Source organism: Xyrauchen texanus, chromosome 36 (assembly GCF_025860055.1).
Source record: "Xyrauchen texanus isolate HMW12.3.18 chromosome 36, RBS_HiC_50CHRs, whole genome shotgun sequence".
Classification (NCBI taxonomy): domain Eukaryota; kingdom Metazoa; phylum Chordata; class Actinopteri; order Cypriniformes; family Catostomidae; genus Xyrauchen; species Xyrauchen texanus.
The window spans coordinates 8,383,396-8,409,406 of NC_068311.1; the positions used below are offsets into that span (position 1 = coordinate 8,383,396).

General features: G+C 36.7%; 1 protein-coding gene across 13 annotated transcripts in view; it reads left to right on the forward strand.

Moving 5' to 3' along the window:
* Positions 1 to 14,729, forward strand: part of LOC127630035 (MDS1 and EVI1 complex locus protein EVI1-A-like) — a 207,362-nt gene extending 192,633 nt beyond the window's left edge. For 12 of the 13 annotated variants that reach the window (XM_052107411.1, XM_052107418.1, XM_052107413.1 and 9 more), the window contains 7 exons: positions 2,495 to 2,661; positions 3,983 to 4,060; positions 5,324 to 5,493; positions 6,815 to 6,959; positions 10,962 to 11,201; positions 11,290 to 11,461; positions 12,668 to 14,729. In XM_052107411.1, the coding sequence (XP_051963371.1) occupies positions 2,495 to 2,661; positions 3,983 to 4,060; positions 5,324 to 5,493; positions 6,815 to 6,959; positions 10,962 to 11,201; positions 11,290 to 11,461; positions 12,668 to 12,796 (1,101 nt within the window). In that variant the 3' untranslated portion in view covers positions 12,797 to 14,729. The remainder of the gene's footprint in view (positions 1 to 2,494; positions 2,662 to 3,982; positions 4,061 to 5,323; positions 5,494 to 6,814; positions 6,960 to 10,961; positions 11,202 to 11,289; positions 11,462 to 12,667) is intronic. The other variant, XM_052107414.1, reaches the window with a different exon arrangement.
* Positions 14,730 to 26,011: the final 11,282 nt, after the last annotated feature.

Genomic DNA, 26,011 nt, shown 5'->3' on the forward strand with positions numbered 1-26,011 from the left:
AGGGGTAACAGTCTCTCTGGGACCACTCTGTGTGTGTGTGATAGTGGAAAGGGGGGTTTCCAAACCCAAGACATCTGGTACCCTGATAAGATCAACAATTGAAAAAGCTCTTGCTAATGAAGGGCCTCTCAGACGCACACTACTGAGAATTGGCAACTCAACAGCTGCCCTACCACAGAGTGAGATGGAGAGGGTGAAGGCTACTTAACTATCCAGGAAGTCCATTCATTGATGATCACGGACTTCTTTGGACTTAGTTGTTACAGCAATCATAGAGATACCAATCTGTGATAATATGTTTAGATTTCAAGAACCAATCAAATTGACTATAAAATATGCATGTTTATGCTAGTGACCAAAAGTCAAAGGTTCTTTCATAGCTCGAGAGACTTGATGTCAATTATGTTTCTTTTAAGGATCAAACATAGTCTCAGATGTTTCTACTTTCTTCTTTTGGAGAATTCGAATTGCGCACAAATGAGACAAGTGGTGGTGACATAGTGAGAGTATATAGTTATAAAATTAATATGGATAGCATAGCTCAGATAATTTGGTCTTGTGTGAATTTAATGAGAAATGTTTATATAGAGATCTCTGACTTTTAATTGCAGACTTGTATATTGGCAATTGTTTCGGTCTCTTCTAGAACATACATGTGAGAGTATTTTTCTGTTGAGAAACATTTGAGATATGTTTCCAGTTCGCTAAATATCCGCAGAAGTTGGCTAAATCTGACAAATGTTTGCTAAATCTACATTTCCCAAAAATACAAAACAGCTGCAGGATTAGAGTTAGTCTGTACTAATTACTATAATGTTATTTAAAGGAATATTCTGGGTTCAAGACAAGTTGAGCTCAATTGACAGTATTTGTGTCATAATGTTGATTACCACAAAAATTTATTTTGGCTCGTTGTTCCTTTAAAAAAAAAAACTAATTAATCTGGGTTACAGTGAGGCACTTACAATGAAAGTGAATGGGGCCAATCTGTAAACAATAAAATACTCTTTTCAGATTCTGGTGTGATAAAATTGCTAACTAACCTTTTCTGTGTAGTTATATCACATTTTTTACTTTGTCGAATTAATGAAAGTGGTTTTAAACAATTATAAGCTCTTGAAGTACCCCCCATCTCTATCTGTCTCTCCCTCATTTCCATTGACCATGATTCATGAAGAGAGAGAGTTGGTGTATCCCTAATCAAACAGATCTGACACTTCACATCCTCTCGGAGAATATGAGCCTGACGTGCCGATTGAGAACTTTAACTCCCAGCTGTCATTCTTCATCAAATGCCCAAATTATGCTCTCAACTGCTCTCTCTGAATGCCTCTCTCTTTACACTATTCTTTCTTTCTTTCTGAAAGAACAGATTAATTGCTCTTTTGATGAGAAATGTTTGAGTTCATATTAAAAGCATGGACATTTGATTGCAAACTTTGGTATTTTGGCAAACCTGAGCTTAGTTTAAGACGTTAAGATCTTTTCTAAAGAAGACATGTGAGATTACTGGGGACTTTTTATCAGGAGATACATCTGAGAAGCAGTAGACTTCCATTTGCTCTCCAATTAATGTCATTGCTTGCCAGGAGAAACAACTGAGATATAATTTTTATCTTAGAATGTTTTTAATCATTTCTGCTGAAAGAAACATGTTTGTGCGTTTATGTATGCAAGCGTGTGTGTCATTTACTGTATGTCCTTCACTACGTATCAGGTGTGATTTGTCACCAAAACTGAAATAAGGAAAGGGGAAAATTCAATGCACGCAAAATAATGTAAATCCACTTTTGCTCTCTGCAAGCCCTCAGTGTTACGGTGTGGTTGATTGGCTGGCTCATCTACTGGGACCCTCTCCTCCCTCCTGTCCCGCTCCGCCCCTTCCCTCTCCTCCCTATGATATCATTATTACTGCTGTCTCAGCCTTGATCAGTAATGTCAACATCTTTCATATTGACGAATGTGCTGTCTGCTCATATTGTGCACTGAATGCTTTATGGCCAACATAGGACATGAATCACTCCTGCTCCTCAGCGCACCACACACACATACACACACACACACACACACACACACACGCACGCACACACTCAGGCCTTATGTTGTTCTCATTTCTGGCTGACACACACATGTAACTCTTTTTCCTTTGAGAGTATGTCCATTTCTGATGAAAGCAACTGTTAGACTTCATTAGTAAATTGGCAGCAATTCTTATCCGCATGGATCTGTGTGTGCATGTGTGTGGTCCATCTTATACTGTGTATTGAAATTAGCGGTTGTGCATGTGTGTGTCTAGTCAAAATTGGACATTACAGATCAGCAAAAGTATTTGACGCTCTATCTTTAAGTTGAAGTTCACGGTCTTCGCTTTTGCTTTACACAGGTGAACTGTATGTGTGTAGTTTGTAGAATACATTGCCATGTAAAATAAATGTAGGGATGAGTGTCCTCAAGGACATCCCGAAGAGGTCATAACCTCTTCTTTCTTTCACAGATGTCAGCGATTGAGAACATGGCCGAGAAGCTAGAATCTTTTGGGTCTTTGAAGGCAGACAGCGGTGACATCATGCGTTCCGTTCCCTCAATGTTCGACTTCCGTGCTCCGCCCGCCACTCTTCCTGAGACACTGTTACGCAAGGGCAAAGAACGCTACACCTGCAGGTAACCATTACGACGAATGCTCACTTCCACCTGGAAGTCACTATAATGACCATATCTTTTTTTTTTTTTTTGTCTTTTAAGTAATAAATATATGTACTACAATATAAAAACTTTTGCTTTTAAACTATATAATAAAGGTTTTCTGTACGTTTAATTAAGTATGAACTAAAATGTAGAAAGTTTTGTTTGTTAACAATATAGTAAATGTTTTCCATACATTTAAATAACATAAGCATATACTACAAAATAAAATCTTTTTTTGTTTTCCGTACATTTAAATTAGCATGTTCTACAATCTAAAAAATAAAATAGTTTGAAAACTAAATAGTAAAAATGTCCATATGTTTAAATATCATGAGCATGTACTACAATATTAAAACTTTTTTGTTTGTGAACTATATAATAAATATAATAAAAGTTTACTTTGTAAACTAAATTATCATTTTCTGTATGTTAAGTAACATAAGCATTTACTACAATATAAAACATTTTTGTTTCATAAACAATATAATAAACATTGTCCGTATGTTTAAATAGCAAGCAGGTACTACAATATAAAAACTTTTTGTTTGTAAACATTATAATAAATGTTTTCCATTCATTTAAATATTGTACGCCTGTTAGAGCATCTAAAAACGTTTTGTTTGTAAACTAAAACTGTTTTCCGTACATTTAAATAACATAAGCATGTACTACAATCTAAAAGAAAAAACATTGTAAACTATATAGTAAACATTTTCTGTACATTTAAGAAACATAAGCATTTACTACAATAAATTTGTTCGTAAACAATATAATAAATGTTAAAATGTGCATGCTTTACATTTAAAAAACATAAGCATATATAAAATCCATTGTATGTAAACTATATAATATTTTGTTCATACATTTAAATAATGGAAGCATGTTGAAACATCAAAAAACATTTTGTTTGTGATCTGTATAGTAAATATTTTCTGTATGTTTCATGAGCATGTACTTCAATATAAAAACCTTTTGTTTGTAAATTACATAGTAAACATTTCCATACATTTAAACAACATATGTTCTACAATCTAAAAACTTTGTTGTTTGCAAACGTATAATAAATGTATTCCATACGTAAATAACATAAACATACTTCAAAACAAAAAAAAAGGTTTTTGTTTGTATTTTTGTTTGTTTTCATTAATGACAAGATGTTAAATAAACATTTGTTTGATGTTAAGTGAATGATGACAGCATTGACCATGGAATGCAGGCTGTTTTTGGAAATGTGTGTATGTGTGTGTGGGGGTAATGCTGAGTATTGTTCCTGGAATTCTGTTTCCTTCCCATATAGATACTGTGGCAAGATATTCCCACGCTCAGCCAACCTTACAAGACATCTACGGACACACACAGGAGAGCAGCCTTACAGGTAACACTCTTATTATGTAATCAATTATTCACATATGCAGCAAATGGCATGCTATAAAACGGATTTATTTGTGATTGTAAAATTAGATAGAATAAGCCGCATTTGAAGGTGTTTTGTTACCGCATCCATGTGACCTCACATCAATTTAATTATATATTATTATACTATATTAATATGCTACTATATTAACTTTTACAAACCTTTAAGCTGTATATTGAACTGTATTACTTGACAAAATGTTTTTATTGTGATTATCAGTACTTATACATTTATTTATTAAACATTGTTATCTTTTATCATATTGCTGTTGCCATAATTTTTTAAAAGCAATATGGGATGCAAGGCCTTGTGTTAAAGTGTTTTTACATCGCTTAACAACAATAAAATCTCTTCAACACACTGCCTTTCATTGGTTATTATTTAATTTTAATTATGACAGTGTAATGTTACCATGAATTAGTATTTATTAATTGTTTCATGTAATATTTCATAGAATGTTACTGTGATATAAGCTGTTATCATCATCTGAAAAGAGTGATATGAAGTTCACAAGAGAGAGGGAGAGACAGACAGGAAGACTGAAGGAAGTTTGAATGAATAATGGAGGTGATGAGTGGTGTACAGCTGTGGGCCAGCAAAGGCAGCTGGGTAATTAGGCCTGTGTTTGGGGCTCAGACTCTTTTAGGGAGTTTTAAAATACTGCACAGAAACAGGAGTGCGCACACACTGCATTTGTGGTCTGTTTGACCACAGGGGAGGTTTGTGCAGTGCTCTGTTACTTTCCAGATAGCCTCAATCTCCACGCACTGGCAGGGCTTTAAACAAGCCGGTGATCAGCCCTTAACTGCAATTTAATTTCTATTTTTTCTGTTGCTTTTGGAGGAGGGCAAGAGAGAGAGAGAGAGAGAGAGTGATAACAGGTTTCTTGGAGAGGCAGTTTAGCGCGCAACTCCGGACTAAGGGAAAGATATGATCACGTAATCACGAGGGATAATTCTGCATGAAGGGACTTGGCGCATACAGTCGTTTTCAAGATAGAGGGAGAGAAATAGAGAGGGAGGACATGGACTGTAGAGTTTGAGTGTTACTGAGTTGGCCAAAGATTAGAGACAAAGAGTTCATGACCACTCAATCATGTGTGTAGGATTGGACGTATGCACGAGAGCAAGATGAACAAATAAAAAGAGAGTTTGATTCCTCATGAGTGTACACTGTAAAAATGGCATTGTCTGATTATTTTCATATGTGTTTGTCTGTTCTCAGATGTAAGTACTGCGATCGTTCATTCAGTATTTCATCAAATCTTCAGCGTCACATCCGTAACATCCATAACAAAGAGAAACCTTTCAAATGCCACCTCTGTGATCGCTGCTTTGGCCAACAAACCAACCTGGACCGCCACCTCAAAAAACATGAGAATGGTAATATATCAGGTATACACACAAATACAAAAAAAAAATTAAAACATGCGTTTAAAGGTTCCCTGAGCAAATGTTTAGCATTTGTAATTAAGATCACGTCCACACTAATATGTTTTTGGTTGAAAACGCATGAATTTGTTTTGTTTATGCCTGATATCCACTCTTGAATGCCGTTTTCTTCCACTGAAAACCTTAGAAAACACTCTCTATTACCACTTACTCTGGAAAATGATAACGTTTGGAAATTAAATCGGAATAGTATTAGTGTGGACATGGCACAAATTAGTTTAAAACGTTTTGATTAGACTAATTACAACTATTCCTTACTTATTAGATAGATACACGGGTGAATCTCATGAAACCTTTTTTTTTTTTTTTTTATTGAGATTTCCGTTAATTATTTATTTGTATTTGTATTTTATTTTGGGGTAGGGGTTGAAATGTGATCTAGAAATTTGTCATTACACCTATACAAATGAACCTCCTGAGACCCGAGCATAACTACTCTGTGTATTTTTCATTTCCCTTTTTGATGCTTTAGTAGCATCTAATAACAAACAAAAAAAATTACATTAAAATTCTAGAGCATATATATAAAATAGTTTTCCTTAAAATTGATTTCCAGGGGCCTGGGTAGCTCAGTGGTAAAAAACGCTGACTACCACCCCTGGAATTCACGAGTTCAAATCCCAGGGTGTGCTGAGTGACTCCTAAGCAACCAAATTGGCCCGGTTGCTAGGGAGGGTAGAGTCACATGGGGTAACCTCCTCATGGTTGCTATAATGTGGTTTGTTCTCGGAGGGGTGCATGGTGAGTTGTGCGTAGATGCTGTGGTGGATGGCATGGGCCTCCACACGCGCTATGTCTCCATGGTAACGCGCTCAACGTGCCATGTGATAAGATGCGTGGGGTGACAGTCTCAGACGTGGAGGCAACTGAGATTCGTCCTCCGCCACACGGATTGAGGTGAGTCACCACGCCACCATGAGGACTTTACAGACATTACATCAGAAATTTGCATAAATAATTCAATCATGGCTATAGGATGCTCCCTTGATCCCTATTTAGTAAATTACTTAAGTCTAGAGTATGAATTTACACCATAAGCATTTTTTGTTACACTGTTTGATAGTCTCTTTGCATCTTGACAGCAATCAATTAATCATGTTGTTTGGTCACATGCATCGAAATTTTAACCCTTTACTGACAGCACAGATTCTCCTGAACTGAGATCAGTCGGTTTAAATTAAATTAAATCATGCGTTGGTAAAACGAATGTGGACGTGGCATTGCACAAGGTTAATGACACTAATGTGTGTTTTCTTGTTTGTAGGAACAGCAATGTCATCACCTCGATCAGAGCTGGACAGTGGCATTGCCATCCTAGAGGACAAGGAGGATTCGTATTTTAATGAAATACGAAATTTCATCAGCAACACTGCACGGAACACCACGTCTCCGTCGCACTCGGAGGAAGGGTAAATACGATTTTCTTTCTCTCTAACATTAATGACTACAACATTTTCAGCACTTAAAAATAAAATGTAAAAATTACGTAAACTTTCACTATAACTGGTCCGTAATTTAGCTAAACTAGTCAAATGTATTGTTCTAATTCAAATTCACAGTATCTTTTACGAACACTCGTGGGATACAGCTGATTGTGTTTTTAAACATGTGATTATCAAGGATGCTTATTTCTGTCAAAGTGGGCAGAAAAACGTGTCGGACAATTCAACTTGTGCTGTGTGTGAAAGAAAATGTCTCTTGTGTGGAATTATTTTGAATTGAGAGACAATAACAGTAGATTTGCAATTTGTTAGGAAAAATGTACATAGCAAGGAATATGATGAGTTTGGTAACGCCAAACACGACAGTCTTCATCACTCAGAATGCAGTTAATGTGAGTTAAGAACATTAAAAACAAATATAAATCTTACCAATATTAGAGTCTAACGAGTCTATTCAGTTAATGTGAGTGAACAATGTTGAAGTGAGTTAATAATATGCTTTGTTTATAACTGACACCAGTTACTTTAGAAGACATGTAGAGAGAAAGTAAAGTGATTTCACTTTGTTTTGAATCTGTGTAATTAATTATTAGTGATTTGAAACAAGGGAGCAAAGGGGGGTGGGGGGGGGGCGGTTGCAGAACCACCAAACTATCTGTATTAACAGGTGTTGTTCTAAATAATTAGATATTGTTTTCGGCACATACATTTTGTTTCAGTGCATACCTAATTAACACAAATTCATTTAGTTTGTGTTTCATGTTGGAGGCACCATTAAGCATAGATTTAAACATATACACACTTACTAAACATTCATGCTTTTTATCAACCCCAAACTGGGTACACGCACACACACAAGACACACATGCAAACAGATTGTCCATTAGGCTGTCAGTCATCAGTTGGCGCTAGTTGCCCAAGGCAGAATGGAGGTTATTATACACAAACATTACTGAACACAACACTTCTCATGCCTTATTCATTAACCCTCACCTCTGTGTGTGCGTCTGTGAATACCTTTGTATGAGCACATGAAAGGAAATGTCTTGTGTATCGAAGTGTGTATTCACAGCACATGTGAACGTATCTGTGTGTACATATATTCTGTACGGTTGTTAATCTTTAACCTGTCGCCTGCGGTTTTTAAGAGCAAAGATTGGGGCAGGTCTCCGGCAGTATGTGATTACTGATTGGCCGATTCAGAGAACATGCAGATCACTGTTGACTTTTGGCTGTGTGCACATGCATCAATTTCGCCATTTGCATATGATAATTATCACTGAGCATTTATGCTGATCATTTCCCTGAAATGATCATCAGGTTGGATGGATCTCTGACGGTGTAAACGTTGGATCCTGTCATCCATGTGTGTGCGTGTGTGTGTGTGTGTGTGTGTGTGTGTAAATACATGTGTTTGTGTACATCCCACATCTGGTCCCAACATGTGTTGTGAACAGGAAGTAGGTGTGGAAGAGGAGGTCAGAGGTCGCTGAATGTTTCCTATCAGAGTGACTACTCCTGATAGATACTTTATCCTCCACAAATTACCCCAGCTCTCTCTAATTAGCCAATATGTTTTCATCATCACGCCATTCCTCGCTCCTTGTTCTGTCGTTCCCTCTTACAGTATTAGCAGTGTGCAGAGAGATGAGAGGAGGAGATTTTGGGAATTAATCGGCATGTGAAAACTACATTATACGGGTAACCCAAGCAGTGCTACGCTAATCTGAGGAAAGAAACAAACTTTAGACTTTAAAGCCACTGAAATGAGAGCCAAAAAATAATCAATGTAAGTATTTAAAGGAATATTCCAGGTTCAATACAAGTTCAGCTTAATTGACAGCATTTGTGCCATGTTGATTATAACAAAAAAATATTTCAACTCGTTCCTCCTTTTCTTAAAAAAAAATAGGCAGGGACCTGGGTAGCTCAGAGAGTACGACCCTGAAGTTTCGAGTTCAAATCCAGGGCGTGCTGAGTTCTCCAGCCAGGTCTCCTTAGCAATCAAATTGGCCTGGTTGCTAAGGAGGCTAGAGTCACGTGGGGTAACCTCGTCATGGTCGCAATTAGGGGTTCTCGCTCTCAAAGGGGCACATGGTAAATTGTGTGTGGATTGCGGAGAGTAGCATGAGCCTCCACATGCTGTGAGTCTCTGCGGTGTCGTGCACAGCGAGTCAAGTGATAAGATGCACGGATCGCAGTCTCAAAAGTGGAGGCAACTGAGACTTGTCCTCCTCCACCAGGATTGAGGTGAGTAAGCTCGCCACCACAAAGTCCTACTAAGTAGTGGGAACTGGGCATTCCAAATTGGGAAGAAAAGGGGATATTCACATTTTAAAAAAAAGAAGAAAAACAAAATCGAGGCTACATTGAGGCACTTACAATTGAAGTCAATGGGGCAAATTTTGAAGGGTTTAAAGGCAGAAATATGAAGCTTATCATTTTATAAAAGCACTTACATTAATTCTTCTTTTAAAACCTGTGTGTTATTTGAGCTATAAAGATGTTTAAGTAATTGTTTACCAGGATTGCAGGGTTTATGGCATTACGCCGTCGTGGTAATGAAGTAAAATTGGCTAAAACTTTACACAAAAAAGGTTAGAAAGAGATTTAATCACACTAAAATCATGTTAACACGAATATTGTTTATGTTTTGTGGCTATTCTTTTGAAACAGTGAGTATTTTAACATTTTCTAACTGGCCTCATTCACTTCCATGATAAGTGCCTCACTGTGATCCAGATTTTTGGGAGGGACGAGTCTAAATTAATTTTTGTGGTAATCAACATTACGTCACAAATGCTGTGGGTTGAGCTTAAATTGTATCGAACCAAGAATATTCCTTTAAGAGAAACACCCAAAAGTTTGTAATTACTTAGAAAAATAATAGCACCTCAAATTAGCAGCACGAAGTAAGGTATCGTTCATGTCTATTTTAGAAAGTGATTAATAATTAGTGTTAAAGATTAATCTGGATTCAAAGCTGGATTCGAACCTGAGTCTCCCATTTGGGCACCAAGGTTCTTTTAACTTTCACTCACAATTTTTCCATATCTCCATTATTTATGACTAAAAACATTTCCTGTTGAATTTCTCTAATACATATTCTCGAATTAAGATCTCTGATTGGAGATGGAATATTTCTGTGGGATATTTTCATTGCTGTCCTTGCACATCTGTACACACAGACTTATATTTTCCTTCTCTCTCTCACTTTGTAATTTATACTCTCTGTCTTTAAGGTTCGAATGGGAAGGTGCTATTTTTAAGCTGAGGAAAGAGTAGAATCAGGACCGAACGAGTGAATCAGCTTTAATGTGGCTCCTTTGGCTGGTTTATACATGTGTGAGTGAGTTTGGATAGCTGGGCTCTGTCTCTGCAGGGAAATGGCTGCTTTGGCAGCTCCTTCTCTCCACTCACCAATTGGGCTGTCAGCTAAATATTTGGCCTATTAGATGAATTGGAGATAAAGAAAAAAATAAACTAGGGAAAGAGGAGTGCGTTGAGCTGCATGAGAGAGAGCAGAAGGGAATGGAAGCCTGCTGTCTAAGTGCCCTGTCGATGGACGACTCCTTTCTGCCAACCAGGGGCCCTCATAACTAATGAAAAATAGGGTATCGCTTCTCTTTCTCACACACACTCGCCTTCTTTCTTTAAGCATTTGCTCTGTGTAGGCATGTGTTTCTACTTTTTAAGGGGGTTTATTTTTACAAAACATACAGAACCTTGTTTCAGCACTAAATGATTTTCTATCTCTAATCAGAGATTGACATATCAGTCACCCAGCCTAGTCTTAGGTGGTCTCCCAGCCTGGTCAGGCTGGTCTGTTGAAAAGTTTTAGAGGGGGTTTGGGCATTTTTTAACTGGGAGATCAGCTTAAACCAGCTTATAGTGTTGTCTTTCAGCTGGGACAAAGCAGATCATGAATTCATGCCTATTTAACATAATTACAAATTATTCTTTCCACAGGTTGAATGGCAGTCATTTTGATGGCGACAAGGCCCTGCCTGGTCAGGGGTCGCAAGACCTGGATGAAGAGGAAGGGGAGGAGCTTGGAGGAGAGGAAGAAGAGGCAGAACACAGCGACAGTGTCAAAAAACCCAGCGATGAGGGTGTGTCTAGCAGTCTAGACCATGACATCATAAACAATGACATTGATTTTGAGGGACCAGATGATCTGGAGATAAATAGCAAATCTTCACCACAAAGGTACGCACGCAACAAAACACATTTTTATATTGTTGTTTTATGTTTGTAAGCTAAAGTTCTGAAAATGGTCTCTTGGCATCGTTTTTAGGTTTAATGAAGATGAGGATGATGAAGATCAAAGCAGTTTCTCCACGCTGGATCACATCCGCCACTTTAGTATGGAGGATGGGGACCTCAGCGATGGTGATGTCGCCAGTTTTGGCCCCGCCCACCTTCAAGAAGGAATTAAGCAGCCGCTGTACAGGAAGTCTAAGTCACAGGTAGCGCCATGACAGCTAGTCAAATTACTAACCATGTAGAAAACAAGTGCAATTAATTATATTTATGTTGAACTACATTTTACACAAGTTTAATAATAAATATTTCAAATAAATATGAAAAATTATTGAAATAAAAAATGTTGTCATTAAGCAATTAATATGGCATAAACACTTGTGTGTCATTACACTGACGGATACACCATAAACAGACAGTGCCAGAGCCCTTCTACCAAGATGAGCCTACAAGCTTAGCATAAAATAGCATAACGTGGCGGTCCCATTGACATTCTATGGGCGGTACTGTGGTAATTCTTTTCTATGAAGGAGCCACGAAGGTTGTTATCTCAGTAAATAAAATAATCTCTGACAGCGCTTACCTGTCACTGTAAAATGATGGATAAAGGCGCTGTATGATGTACAAAAAAAGCCCAGATGGGACTTGTAAGGCGCATTTTAATTACCACAGAAGCAAGTCAAGTCTTAACTATCAGCAAAACACAGAATGAGACGTTTTTGTCTGGAAGCGCATTTCATTGTGATTTCAAAGCTTGACGCTGCCATTGATGCTCTGGCGTGAATCATGAATGCAGCTTTACGATTGCTGTAACAAAGCGGATAGCCACAGTCAACCAGAAGATTAATATTGCGGAGGATGAGAGTTTAAGAGATTGAATGCATATTGCAATGAATATGCAACCTATGGAAAACAGTTTTTTTCAGTTAGTCAACCTCCCACTTAGACTTAGAATTAGTTTTTTATGTTACTCGAATTGGTGCTATTTTAGTGCATTTCTTGTGAAATAAGCTTTGTTTGTAAAATATTAATAAAGTATATTTTTACATATTGTTTTGTTTTCTTTCTTAAGATGGAAATAAATGCATTTTGACAAGAAAATAATATATATAGTGCCAAATTTCAGCACTTTAAAAATCTGAGATTAATCGTGATTTACTACAATAACGTATGCGATTGATCGCAATTAAAAAATGTGTATGACTGACAACACTAGAAATACTATAAAATTAAAACACAAGTATTACATTTAAAATAAATATTAAAAAATTATTTCAGTTTTTCAAATTAAATTTTTTTTATATTGCCATTTAGCAGTATGTTCTTTTGAAATTTAATTCTAATGCTGCATTATATGGTAATAAATTGTGTGTGTGTTTGTTTATTTGTTACTCTATAATCTCTGTCTATAGGCATATGCAATGATGTTGTCTCTAGCTGATAAGGATCCACTCCACTCGTCTACCCATAATTCCTCGATGTGGCACAGTTTGGCCCACACTGCGGAACCCAGTGCCATTCAGTCTCTCAGTCACGTATGACACCCCAATGTGCCATGTGACCTAACTTAACAACAGTGTGATGTTACACTACAGCCGGAGTCTCTGGTTCTCACACATACAGAACACACACTTGCACAAGTGCCCAAATCCTCATCAACACCCATATGCACCTTGTGCATACCTGTACACTATCCCATACACAAACAAATTGTTGAACAACTGTTTGATTGACATATTGATTGATTGACATATTGATTGATTGATTGATTGATTGATTGATTGATTGATTGATTGATTGATTGATTGAGTACAGTCAGTAGCAATGACAGTAGTTTTGGTTATTTTGATGGTGATGATGAGGATGATGACAATATTAGTAATGCATAATAATAATAATAATTGTATTTATTCTGTCAAGTTTCAATGTTTGCACAGCAGTTGCAGCTGTTGAACAGTTTTTATGATTGCTATTGAAACGTTGGTGTCATGTTGTGAGTTTTGTCCACTTAAACAGAAGGTTACTAAGAGTAACAGCTGATAGTCTTCCACCAGACAAATGTGATTCCAGACTATTTAGGCACAAAAGCCTATCGGCCTGTAAATATATTAGGATTAACAATGTCACACACATAAACACACACACACACAAAACACAAATACAAAAATTTGTTTTTCAAGCATTTTAACACTTTCTTTAAGGTCTTGTAAAAATAAACGTGCAAGTTTACAAACTTTTGGTGGGTGGGTGGGTGGGAGGCAGAGGGGATAGCGGTTTTCTTTTAAGATATTATCAAGGAGTTTGTGAATTTAAAACTTAAACACAAAAAAAGGTGTGACCTTGAGACCTAACTGACGCTGGTTTTTAAAAAGGTGTAAGGAGCGAGACATCGAGTTCTGTCCAATAAAAGCACTGCATTTCCTTCATCCCACTTTCCCGCCAGTTTATGCGAACATTTTTTTGAGGATGAGCGCCGCGGTTGTAAAAAAATAAATAAATAAAAACCAAGGCTAGGGAAATCTTTTTTATGTTTTCTATTCTAAACTGAGAAAATAAACAAGTAGAAGAACTGTACAATTTGTGAGAAGGGCATTCTATCGTTTCCACTGCAACCCTTTCCATTAGTTGGCGAACGATACCACTAAATAGCCTGAATGCTAGTCTTTAGCTACACCATCCCACCGTCGCGTGTCTTTCATATATAGACAATCATGGGTTCCTTGTGTTTTTGTTTTGTTTTTTCTCTCCCTTGTCGTTTGTTTTCTGTCTTTATTTTTTTGGTTGATGTCGTCAATGTTATTGCTGTGTATCATGAAAGTTGTATTTATTTCTCTGCAAACTGTAGTTTGTTTACTGAATAGCACTGCTCTCAAGCATCCTCTTGTGGTGAAATGAAGAATTTCTCACAGAAATTTCGGGGAAGAGACTCCACGCTCTACTGGGGTTTGTGGAAAATGTCTGAATGCCAGATAGTATTAAACAAACCATCACAGCTTATACTTCTAATAAAATTGGTAAATGATATAGATATTACTTAGTATTTTTTTTGTATGACCATTTATTGATCAACTGTAAAATATATACATAAAAATTAGAAAATAGAAGAAAAAAAAGGAAAGAATAAAACAGTTGATATTATTTCTTCATAAAAACGCATGATTGGTCCAAGCTGTAAATTACATTTTTTATGGTTGTCTGCAAGATTGTGTGATGTTTCGGTCCATTTTGATTTCTTGTGCCAAACCTATGACAGTTGCCAGATTTTGTTTACCCTCACGAGGTGAAGGACCAGATCTTTCCTATTTCACTTTGTTGTTTTTTATTTTGTTGATGTTTATAATCCCATTTTTAAAAGTAATCAGTGAGTTGAGGTACTTCTGTTTTAATGCTTTTTACAATGTAACTGTATTGCATTATAATTCAATACTGTTGGAGGAGTTACTGACAAATAAAGAACTCCTGTGTGGGCGGACTGTGCACTCTCCAAATGTCTCTGTTTGTATGTATTCGTTTTTGTTTTAGGGTGAATATTACAAAGAAATGTATGGGTCATATTTCTCAAAATTAAAAGAGAATTATTTATTATTATTTAAATTATTAAATTATTTAAAAATATTATTATTTTTTATTTATTTTTTTCCATTGTGACATTTTCACGACAATTATTAGCACATTGCCCTATCAAAATTACATAACTGTAATGCAAAAATATCTAATTCTCATTACTGTAATACAAATGTAATAATGACAAGCATCCTGTCTAGACATGATTTTTACATTTAAATCAGCCAATTAAATTAAGTTTAGATGTATTCTTGCAATTATACTGTCTAAATAAATATACAATTTAAAATGAAATGTCACATTAGAGTCATAATGACACTTTTTCACATTACAGTATGCTCCTGAACATTTTGAGTGTTGGATGTGCTTCATTATCACAAAATGATGTCACAATGCACAAAATCATCCTAAAACCAGACTTGTTTTTATGCAAATATTTTTTGTTTACCTTGTCCTTGGTTTCAAATATGAAAGAATCTCTTTTTAATCTCTCTTTCTCATTCCTTGTTTCACCTAGTGTTTCTAAATTGAAGACACAAATGTTTTGACAAGCACATGGTGGCACCTGAAATTATGATAATGTTATAGACGCACTATTTCTAACCATCACACACGCCCACATATTATTTCAAACGAGACACATCAAATCTCATTCACACACTGCCAGACGAACACAGCGCGAGTCTGATCCTTGGTCATCGCTCTCACACAGCCCTACTGTCCCACAGCCAGAAAGAGTCTGAGACTGAAAAAAAAGCAGCTGAAAGGGAGAAGAGGGAGGGAAGAATGCTTGCTGCATTCGTTTGTTCAAGGGAAATGATGGATGAGGTGGAGAGATGTGATGACCTGGCTCATCGCTCAAACTCTCAATGAGAAACAACATTTGACTGACGTCTCTCTTTATGTTTGTCTGTCTCTCTCATAGTTTAAATGGGATCCAAAATTTTACAGCCAACTTTCTCCAACTATCTTTCATAATCATACCACTTATTGTCTGATCTCAGTTTCAGTGGGGCTTCATGTCATACCACCATTGTTATCTCTCTCCATCTCGCTCTCTCTCCCTTTCTCACCCTGTTTATTCTCTATTTCTGTCTGTAGTGGGTGGATGCCATTCTAGAGATGACTGGTTGTCTTGGACCAGTGTGTGTGTGTGTGTGTGTGTGTGTGTGTGTGATGAAAGGTACAGTGGGATTTTGCTTGGGAAAATTAGTTAAGACCACTTTCGTGTTTGTAACCCTTATTTGTTGCCTCTGCACTCTAAAATTCTAACTGGATCCAAGTGGGGATTTCTTTCCTGAATTAAGTCTAAACTTAAACTTAAGGTTATTCTTCAAAAGAAAATCTGTGTCAATCTCTGATAATTGATGGCCAGCTTTTTTCCACCGATGGTCAGTGCAACTTATCAGTCTCCGAGCTCAGTGGGGTGTCCTGCATTGATGAGGTCATCGTGGGTCAGTCAGCTCTGATGAGGTCACGGCAGGTCGTCCCACTTTGATGAGGTCGGCTAGAGAAGGGTTTGTGGGTGCTGTAGTAGGGTTAAGAAATGGCTCTACAGATGAGAAGAGGCCAATGTGGACTATTGCTGACCAGCTGTTTGCCATGTATGTCTGTCATGCACATGTGTGTGATACTATGAAATATCATAGGCTATGGCTTGTGCATTTTCCTCTACAGGTCAACAGCTAATTCAACCCAGGGTATCATGCACTAATTTCTTCTTTTTTTTTTTTTGAGGGGGCACCAGTGCCGTTCCCTGTCACTTGGTGCCCTATCCAAGATGCAAAAGTCTTTTAACAATTCAGAAATTTTACATTTCACTGTAAATCATTACTCTAAAGGCATATCAATAATAATAATAATGATAATAATAATTACAATATACAGTATATATTACTATGTTTTCTGTGACTTGAGCCACAGTAGACTTTCTGACTGTTCGGAACACATGGGATAGCATTTGTTGTCCTCATGCATCGATTTACCTTTGTCGCCCAACACCCTGTCACCGGTTTGTGGTTTGTACCTTCTCAGACCGCTGTCGGTAGGTATTCACCCCACAAGCCTTACCGTTTTAGAGATGCTCTGACCCAGTCATCTGGCCATAAAAATCTGGCCTTGTCAAAGTCGCTCAGATCTTTACTTCTGCCCATTTCTCCTGCATTCAACACACTGACTATGAGAACTGATTATTCACTTACTATCTAATATATCCAGACCTTGACATGTGGTCTTGTTAGGAGATGATCAACGTCATTCACTTCACCTGTGAGTGGTCATAATGTTTTGGCTCATCGGTGTATGTACATTAATTATGTTTTTTTTTTAATAATATATTAATGTATACGTGTGTGTAATGATATATTAATATATTTCATTATGTATTGTATATTATTTTTGTTATTTTAATTATGTTATATATTAACTTATACATATATTAACATACATATTAACTTATATATATATATAATAAAAGTATATACAATTTCACACATATATTTTATTGTATAATTATATATGTATATTAATGCTGCTATTATGTTGTTATTAATTATATAGTTATTGATACCTTATTAATATTAAATTAGATAATATAATATATATTAAATCAAGAAACATTGACCTTCATTGTACGGAACAGAGAAGCTTAAACTTTTAAATTTCTTACTTCATTTTTCAGAGTTCCGAGTGAAATGAGTTGGGTTGATGATGACAGAAATTTCAAAGCAAATTATCTGCAGAAAGTGCAACTCAATTGCACTGATCAAATGTATACATGTGAATGGGTGATTTCTGCCACAGCGTTTTAGATGAACAATTCTTTACCTACAATAACCATGCAACTTAATCATCGAAAATAATTAAGATAATAGTTGAATGGGCATGATGTTTCTGGTAACAACACCTAAATATTCATACCTCCCACATGATTGTGTATATGAGAATGCGATTGGTGACATGCCCCTCCCAGACACATTTGTCTTTCTCAAGAGAGCAGTTGCATTTAATGGTGGAATTTCCCATTGCTCTCATCAGAGTATACGTCCATTCCTCCTCATCTAATGAACTAATGAGTCTTTTGGCATAGGTACAAAACACATACACACCAACATCCCACTCTCATATGTTCAAACGCAGGCCCATCTCTTTAATGTAGACTAAAACATGCCCATAATCCCTGCACCACCCAAGAGTGGCACTGCTGCCCTGGTAGGGACATCTATCATGGCCCCTGAGTGCAGGGTGTGACACTGCTGGCACTCTCTCCCTGATTAACTTGGCACCATCAATTCTTCCCTTGCCAGAAGAAATAGCAACCACTGCTTTGTGGTGGGGTGGCACAGCCAGCCTTTAATAGTACACAGCTAGAACTGTAAGATGGGCATAGAAGAGTCTTTAAAGTGATTTTAATACAGTTCTTTGCTAAATGGCTCTATGAAAAATTTGTTTCTCATTGGTCAATTGCATCATTCTGTGGTCAAATATTTGTGCAAAGGCTAAACTGTAGCTATGATTTACCAAAATAGCAAATCATATAGTTTAGCAGTCATTACAGAACCAAAAATATTGAAGGTGCGACTCAATTGCGAATCGATTTCCTGCATGTCCGTGCTATCATTTTCTGTCTCTCGTATCACTCCACGGTCTCTTTATTCTAACAAAATAAAAACAATCTGATTAGCGTTTTGGCAAGTAATATAGATCCCAAGCGTATCTGTAAGCTGTTTTAATGGTTTGTAGAAACATATTAATATTGAAAAGTTATATGTGTTCACAAGTGTGCGTATCCACAATTAAAGCATTATTTTTGCTCACCCATAATCTGCCAAGTTCCGTCATAAACATATTGACGATAGTTTGGGGGAAAAATAACATGCTATTTTAAAACAAAAATACAGAGCTCTTTACAGGACAGGGAGGAAATTGAATTTCTGAAATAGTTTTGCATTTCCTCACAATAGTTTTGTTCTCTCACAAAAAATTGCAATGTTTTCCATTCTTTCACAATAGTTTTGCTGTCTTTCACAAAAAAGTTTTGTGTTCCCTTGCAATAAGTTTTGCGCTCCTTTGCAATAAGTTTTGCGCTCCCTTGCAATACGTTTTGCATCATCCCTTGTTCCCCCACAATAGTTGTGTGGTTTTTCACAACAAGTTTTGTGTTCTCTAACAGTAGTTTGCATTCTCTTGCCATATGTTTTGCATTCCCTTTCAAAGTTTTGTTCTCTGCAATAGTTTGCATTCCCTCACAATATTTTTGTGATCTTTCACCAAAGGTTTTGCGTTCACTAATAAATGTTTCTGTTCTCTCGCAATTTGTTTTGCATTCCCTCATAAAGTTCTGTTCCCCTGCAATAGTTTTGTGGTCTTTTACAATAAGTTTTGTGTTCCCTCGCAATAAGTTTGCGTTCCCTTACAATAGTTTGCGTTCCCATGCAAAGTTATGTTCCATAGCAATAGTTTGCACTCCATCACAAAAAGTTTTGTTCCCTCACAATAGTTTGTAGTTTTGTTCCCTCATAATAGTTTGTGTTCCATCACAAAACGTTTTGTTCCCTCGCAATAGTTTGTGTTCCATCACAAAAAGTTTTGTTCCCTCGCAATAGTTTGTTTCCATCACAAAACGTTTTGCTCCCTCGCAATAGTTTGTGTTCCATCACAGAAAGTTTTGTTCTCTCGCAATAGTTTGTGTTCCTTCCCAAAACGTTTTGTTCTCTCACAATAGTTTGTAGTTTTGTTCCCTCATAATTGTTTGTGTTCCATCACAAAATGTTTTGTTCCCTCGCAATAGTTTGTGTTCCATCACAAAAAGTTTTGTTCCCTCCCAATAGTTTGTGTTCCATCACAAAAAGTTTTGTTCCCTCCCAATAGATTGTGTTCCATCACAAAAAGTTTTGTTCCCTCGCAATAGTTTGTGTTCCATCACAAAACATTTTGTTCTCTTGCAACAGTTTGTATTCCATCACAAAACGTTTTGTTCTCTTGCAATAGTTTGTGTTCCATCACAAAACGTTTTGTTCTCTTGCAATAGTTTGTATTCCATCACAAAACGTTTTGTTCTCTTGCAATAGTTTGTGTTCCATCACAAAACGTTTTGTTCTCTTGCAATAGTTTGTATTCCATCACAAAATGTTTTGTTCTCTTGCAATAGTTTGTGTTCCATCACAAAACGTTTTGTTCCCTCGCAATAGTTTGTGTTCCATCACAAAATGTTTTGTTCCCTCGCAATAGTTTGTGTTCCATCACAAAAAGTTTTGTTCCCTCGCAATAGTTTGTGTTCCATCACATAAAGTTTTGTTCTCTCGCAATAGTTTGTGTTCCATCCCAAAACGTTTTGTTCTCTCACAATAGTTTGTAGTTTTGTTCCCTCATAATTGTTTGTGTTCCATCACAAAACGTTTTGTTCCCTCGTAATAGTTTGTGTTCCATCACAAAAAGTTTTGTTCCCTCCCAATAGTTTGTGTTCCATCACAAAAAGTTTTGTTCCCTCCCAATAGATTGTGTTCCATCACAAAAAGTTTTGTTCCCTCGCAATAGTTTGTGTTCCATCACAAAACATTTTGTTCTCTTGCAACAGTTTGTATTCCATCACAAAACGTTTTGTTCTCTTGCAATAGTTTGTGTTCCATCACAAAACGTTTTGTTCTCTTGCAATAGTTTGTATTCCATCACAAAACGTTTTGTTCTCTTGCAATAGTTTGTGTTCCATCACAAAACGTTTTGTTCTCTTGCAATAGTTTGTATTCCATCACAAAATGTTTTGTTCTCTTGCAATAGTTTGTGTTCCATCACAAAACGTTTTGTTCCTCACAATAGTTTGTGTTCCATCACAAAATGTTTTGTTCCCTCGCAATAGTTTGTGTTCCATCACAAAAAGTTTTGTTCCCTCGCAATAGTTTGTGTTCCATCACATAAAGTTTTGTTCTCTCGCAATAGTTTGTGTTCCATCCCAAAACGTTTTGTTCTCTCACAATAGTTTGTAGTTTTGTTCCCTCATAATTGTTTGTGTTCCATCACAAAACGTTTTGTTCCTCAGTAATAGTTTGTGTTCCATCACAAAAAGTTTTGTTCCCTCCCAATAGTTTGTGTTCCATCACAAAAAGTTTTGTTCCCTCCCAATAGATTGTGTTCCATCACAAAAAGTTTTGTTCCCTCGCAATAGTTTGTGTTCCATCACAAAAAGTTTTGTTCCCTCGCAATAGTTTGTGTTCCATCACAAAAAGTTTTGTTCCCTCGCAATAGTTTGTGTTCCATCACAAAACGTTTTGTTCTCTTGCAATAGTTTGTGTTCCATCACAAAAAGTTTTGTTCCCTCGCAATAGTTTGTGTTCCATCACAAAACGTTTTGTTCTCTTGCAATAGTTTGTATTCCATCACAAAACGTTTTGTTCTCTTGCAATAGTTTGTAGTTTTGTTAGGGAGCGTGTCATATAGTTCAAGTTCACCTATTCATTCGATTCACTGTGCAGATGTAAATTTTATATTACACATATGTTGTGGATATAGGCTACTCTAATGATTAAAATTATGTATTAATAGGATGCGTTTGAATGAGGTATTTACCCCGTTTTGAAGCAGTTAATATTGCCTGTGTTTAACTCAGGCAGCTCAAGCGGAGAAATCCTCAATTATTAATGGGTTAGATGAATCTATATCTAATATCTTCTTTAATATACAGATTCTATAGCTGTTTCTTCTCCTTTTCATATCTTGCAGTATAATATTTATCTCATCATATTTTCGTCAATAGTATGCTTTAATCAAATCGTTTAATTGTTGTCATGATGTGCCTTTTTCGTCTTATCCTTGTTATTGTTGACAAAATCAAAAAAGCCTTAGTCAACGAACATTTTAATCATTGATTTCATTGACCAGATTAACACTGAATCCTCACAAAACGTTTTGTTGCAGTAATATATGTGTAACGTCGCAAAAGCTTTTGTGTTGCCTTTGCGATTATTTTGGGTTCCCTCACAATACCTTTATCCATTCCTTATGAAAATTAACCATGGTTTTACTACAGTACTACATAGCTGAACTATGATATTTGTAGTAAAACCATAACCACATAATTTACCATGGTTTATGATATGAACCATATTTTGACCATGATATTCATGGTAAACCCATAATAATAATACCGGAGAACAAAAACTATTGTAATAAAAACCACGAACATTCTGCAAAATGCATTCTACATTCTGCATGGTAATCTTATTAGTAATGCTATGGTTAATTATGGTTTTTAATTCCATGGTCCTTACCACAAAATATTGTTACAATACTCAAGGGTATTTACAATTTACAATGGTAAAATTCATAAGGGCTTGTTTTTTGGTGGTTTTGAAAAAACATACATGTACCACAAATTAGCTATGGTGTTACTGTAATAAAACTGTAAAACTGTAAAATATAGCTGCAAGCAACGATGACGGGCCCAAGCACCATGGGTCCATTTCCACCTGGTGGAAAACAATTGACATTATTCTAAACAATTTTGAAGCATTTTAGGTAAATATAAGAGGACTATTTTAAAGTCTGTTGTAAGTGCCACACTACCTGCTGCCAGGTAGCATTATAGCCCCAAGACTTAACATACATCTCAATTTTGATCTAAATCACGTATTGCACTACGTATTGAAGATATGAGACACCTCCTTTTTCCCATTTTTGCCATTAATTGAATGCCTCGCCATGGCAACACCGTTCGACATATCAAAATCTGTTCGCAATTAAGCATCTTCATTGTCTTGACACAATGTTGTCTAAATGTGGTGACAGTCTCATGAATCACCTAGGAGTATTTCAAATTTCAGAGATGGCAATATTCAAAAAATCCAATATGGCCAACTTCCTGTTGGGTGGGCCTAATAACTATAAATGTGAAAGTTGTCCAGCTTGATGAGAACTTTATATGTAAATGGGGTGCTACAGAGGCAGTCTTACACACCCATTTTAAAGGGGGTGCTACAGATTTTTACTATCTTTACTATATAGATATTACTATCTCGCCCATGCATGAACTTTTGCCCAAAACTAATAGCCAACAACTCTGATGTGTGTGCAAAGTTTTATGAAATTTTAAGCATGTCAAGTGTCTCCAAAACAAAGACTCTGCACTTTCAGTGCTTGGGCCCTAAATATGCAGTACAATTGTGTGATTGTAATTTTATTACAGCAACCATAGTTGATCTATAATAACAACCATTTTTTGTGATACCATTGTTTACTACAAATACAATAGATCAACTACGTTTACTATAGTAAAACCATTGTCAATTTTTGTAAAGGGTGGTTTAAGGTATTGCAAGGGAACACAAAGTTACTCCAGGAAATGACTTTTCTTCCTGCCCCCTTATGGGCTCTGTACTAATGTGACTTATTTAATCAGAATTTAGAGTTTAAATTATTGAATGTATGAATCATTTTATTGATTGAATTAGGTTTACCATTTTAATACACTGCACAAATAATGTAGCTCCATACATCACTATCAGGCACAAAAGATGGTTTTAATTTAGTGAATTATTGTTATGTTGTAATAGCCCAGATTGTCTTGCAGTTGGCACAAATCAAAGAGCCAGATGAGGAGGTTTTCATGCCCTCCAATGACGTTTCTTCTTTTAATATCTCACTTGCAAACCAAGCACTCTCTTTTCATTCTTTGCTGTTTGTGATAAAGTTAGGCCAGTGGCAGCGGTGGCTGGATATGTGACAGCTCAAAAGCCACAGAAGGAGCAGCAGCCTAGTTAAAGACTGGTGGTTTCATTTGGGTATTTGTTGTGATCCCCAGGGAAATGGGTCATTAGCGTTATTGATGGGCACTCAGTGCAAGCGGCAGATGCCGCCATGCATATGGTTTTCATATGACAAGACGCGTTAAAGGGAATGGCTTACTGTTTTAAATGCCTCAGAGGTCTGTGAACCTGACGTAAAGAGCAATTTAAGCTGGAACTGGATGAAAAAGTAAATGTAAACTTGGAAACTCACATACCTTAGATATTATGTGCATGATGCACCGAAATTAACTCTAGTTAGGGGTTTATTAAGATTATATGGACCCTCAAGTTATTTTCACTTGTTTGTGTAAAGATTGCCACATTTTCTTTTTGTAATGCTCTGTTATAGCCTATACCCACCACTTAGTGCCACAACAAACACACAATTACAGTCTCGTCTAACTTAGTGGTAGTAGTGGCTCATTCTTTACTTACAAAATATGTTGTTAGTTTTGTACTTAAAGTGCTAGTTCACCCAAAGAATTGTATTCTCTCATGTACTCACCCTCATGCCATGCCTGATGTGTATGACTTTCTTTATTCTGCTGAACACAAACAAAGATTTTTGAAGAATATCTCAGCTTTGGCGACACGGTGGTGCAGCGGTTAGCACTGTCGCCTCACAGCAAGAAGGTCGTGGGTTCAAACCCTGGTTGCCCCGGCCTTTCTGTGTGGAGTTTGTGTGTTCTCCCCGTGTCTGTGTGGGTTCTCTCCGGGTACTCCGGCTTCCTCCCACCATCCAAAAGACATGCAGGCTAGGTTAATTGGTGTCTCCAAAAAAATTGCCCTGGATGTGGAGGTGAGTGTGAGTGTATGTCTGTCTATGTGTGGCCCTGCGATGGACTGGCGACCTGTCCAGGGTGTCCCCCGCCTTTCGCCCAATGTTAGCTGGGATAGGCTCCAGCCCCCCGCGACCCTGTACACAGGATAAGCGGTTGACGATGGATGGATGGATGGATGGATCTCAGCTTTGTAAGTCCATACAATGCAAGTGAAAGGTGGCCAGAAATTTGAAGCTCAAAAAAGAATATAAAAGCAGCATACAATTTATCCATATGACTACAGTGTTTAAGTCTGTCTTCAGAGGTGATATAATAGGTGTGGGTGAGAAATAGATAAATATTTAAGTAATTTTATTAAAGAAATCTCCACTATCACTTTCACTTCCACATTCTTCTTTTGTTTTTGGCAATTTGCATTCTTCGTACACATTGCCACCTACTGGGCAGGGACAATTTATAGTAACAACAGACTAGTATTAATTACTTTTATGCTGCGTTTTAATGAAGTTCAATCTTTTGCAAAACCCGAGAGCTTGTAGATTTGAATTTGAGAACTTGTACAATAAATATTTGTACTTGTAAGATCAAATTTACACTCACAGCCCTGTGAGCAACTTGTAAAATAAAACTCTGAAGTTTTGCAATCTGTACTCACAGACAATAAACCAAAACCTGTGTTTTGAATTCAAAGTTGCAGACAAATAGTCACAAATGTGTAAAATGACGTTCGTATTATTACAACAACAGACACAAACTTGTATTAAATATTTACTTTTGTACATTAATTCAATTTCGCATTACAACAACAAATCGGCAGTTACAACCTCTCAAATCTGATGCAGCAACTTCAAATCTTCCCGCCTTGACTTTTGCAACAACTGTGAAAAACCTGAAGCAAAACTTGTGCACTTGTAAATCAAGATATGAGAGAACAGACAACCGGTGCTTGGTGGGGGCGTAGCCAATCAGAGATTGCTGGCATATACTACACTCCAGTCCAAGCGCATTTGACCGTTTCCCGTCACACTGAGGTCTGTAGCAGACATTTAACTACAGATCAGCTCAAAACATAAATTACAAAAAGTGGAAGGAGACAAAGGGTGTCAGCACCAGCAGCACTTTTTGAATTAAACTACATGCTTCAGTCACTGCTATGTTCCATGTGTGAGGGAGGAGAAAGATGTGTTGAACACAAACATCAACCTGTTTTTAATAAATGTATGTTTAAATCTTTATTTTGTGTGGAGGAATTTATTGAATCTCAACTGGAATTCAGTGGTGGAAAGAGGGAACACTGGCGGCAGTTTATGAAAGCTGTTGTGCTCATGATGCTGTGCCCCCGGTCTTCTGTCATGCCACGCACATCGCTTTTTAGTTAATAAACAGATTTAGCACGTATAACTTTCTTCTTTCAAAAATTCTGAAATATTATGCATTTTTTGTACTTGGTGAAAAATAACTGTAGCGAAGTTGAATACTTCATTTTTAATCAACTCAAGTAAAAGTTCTATTATTTATTTATACTTTAAAAAAGTAGAAACATTTTAAAAATGTACTCAAGTACCATAACAAGAGTTACTTTCCACCTCTGCTGGTATTAAATATCATCAATGAATGAAACACATCAGCAAAT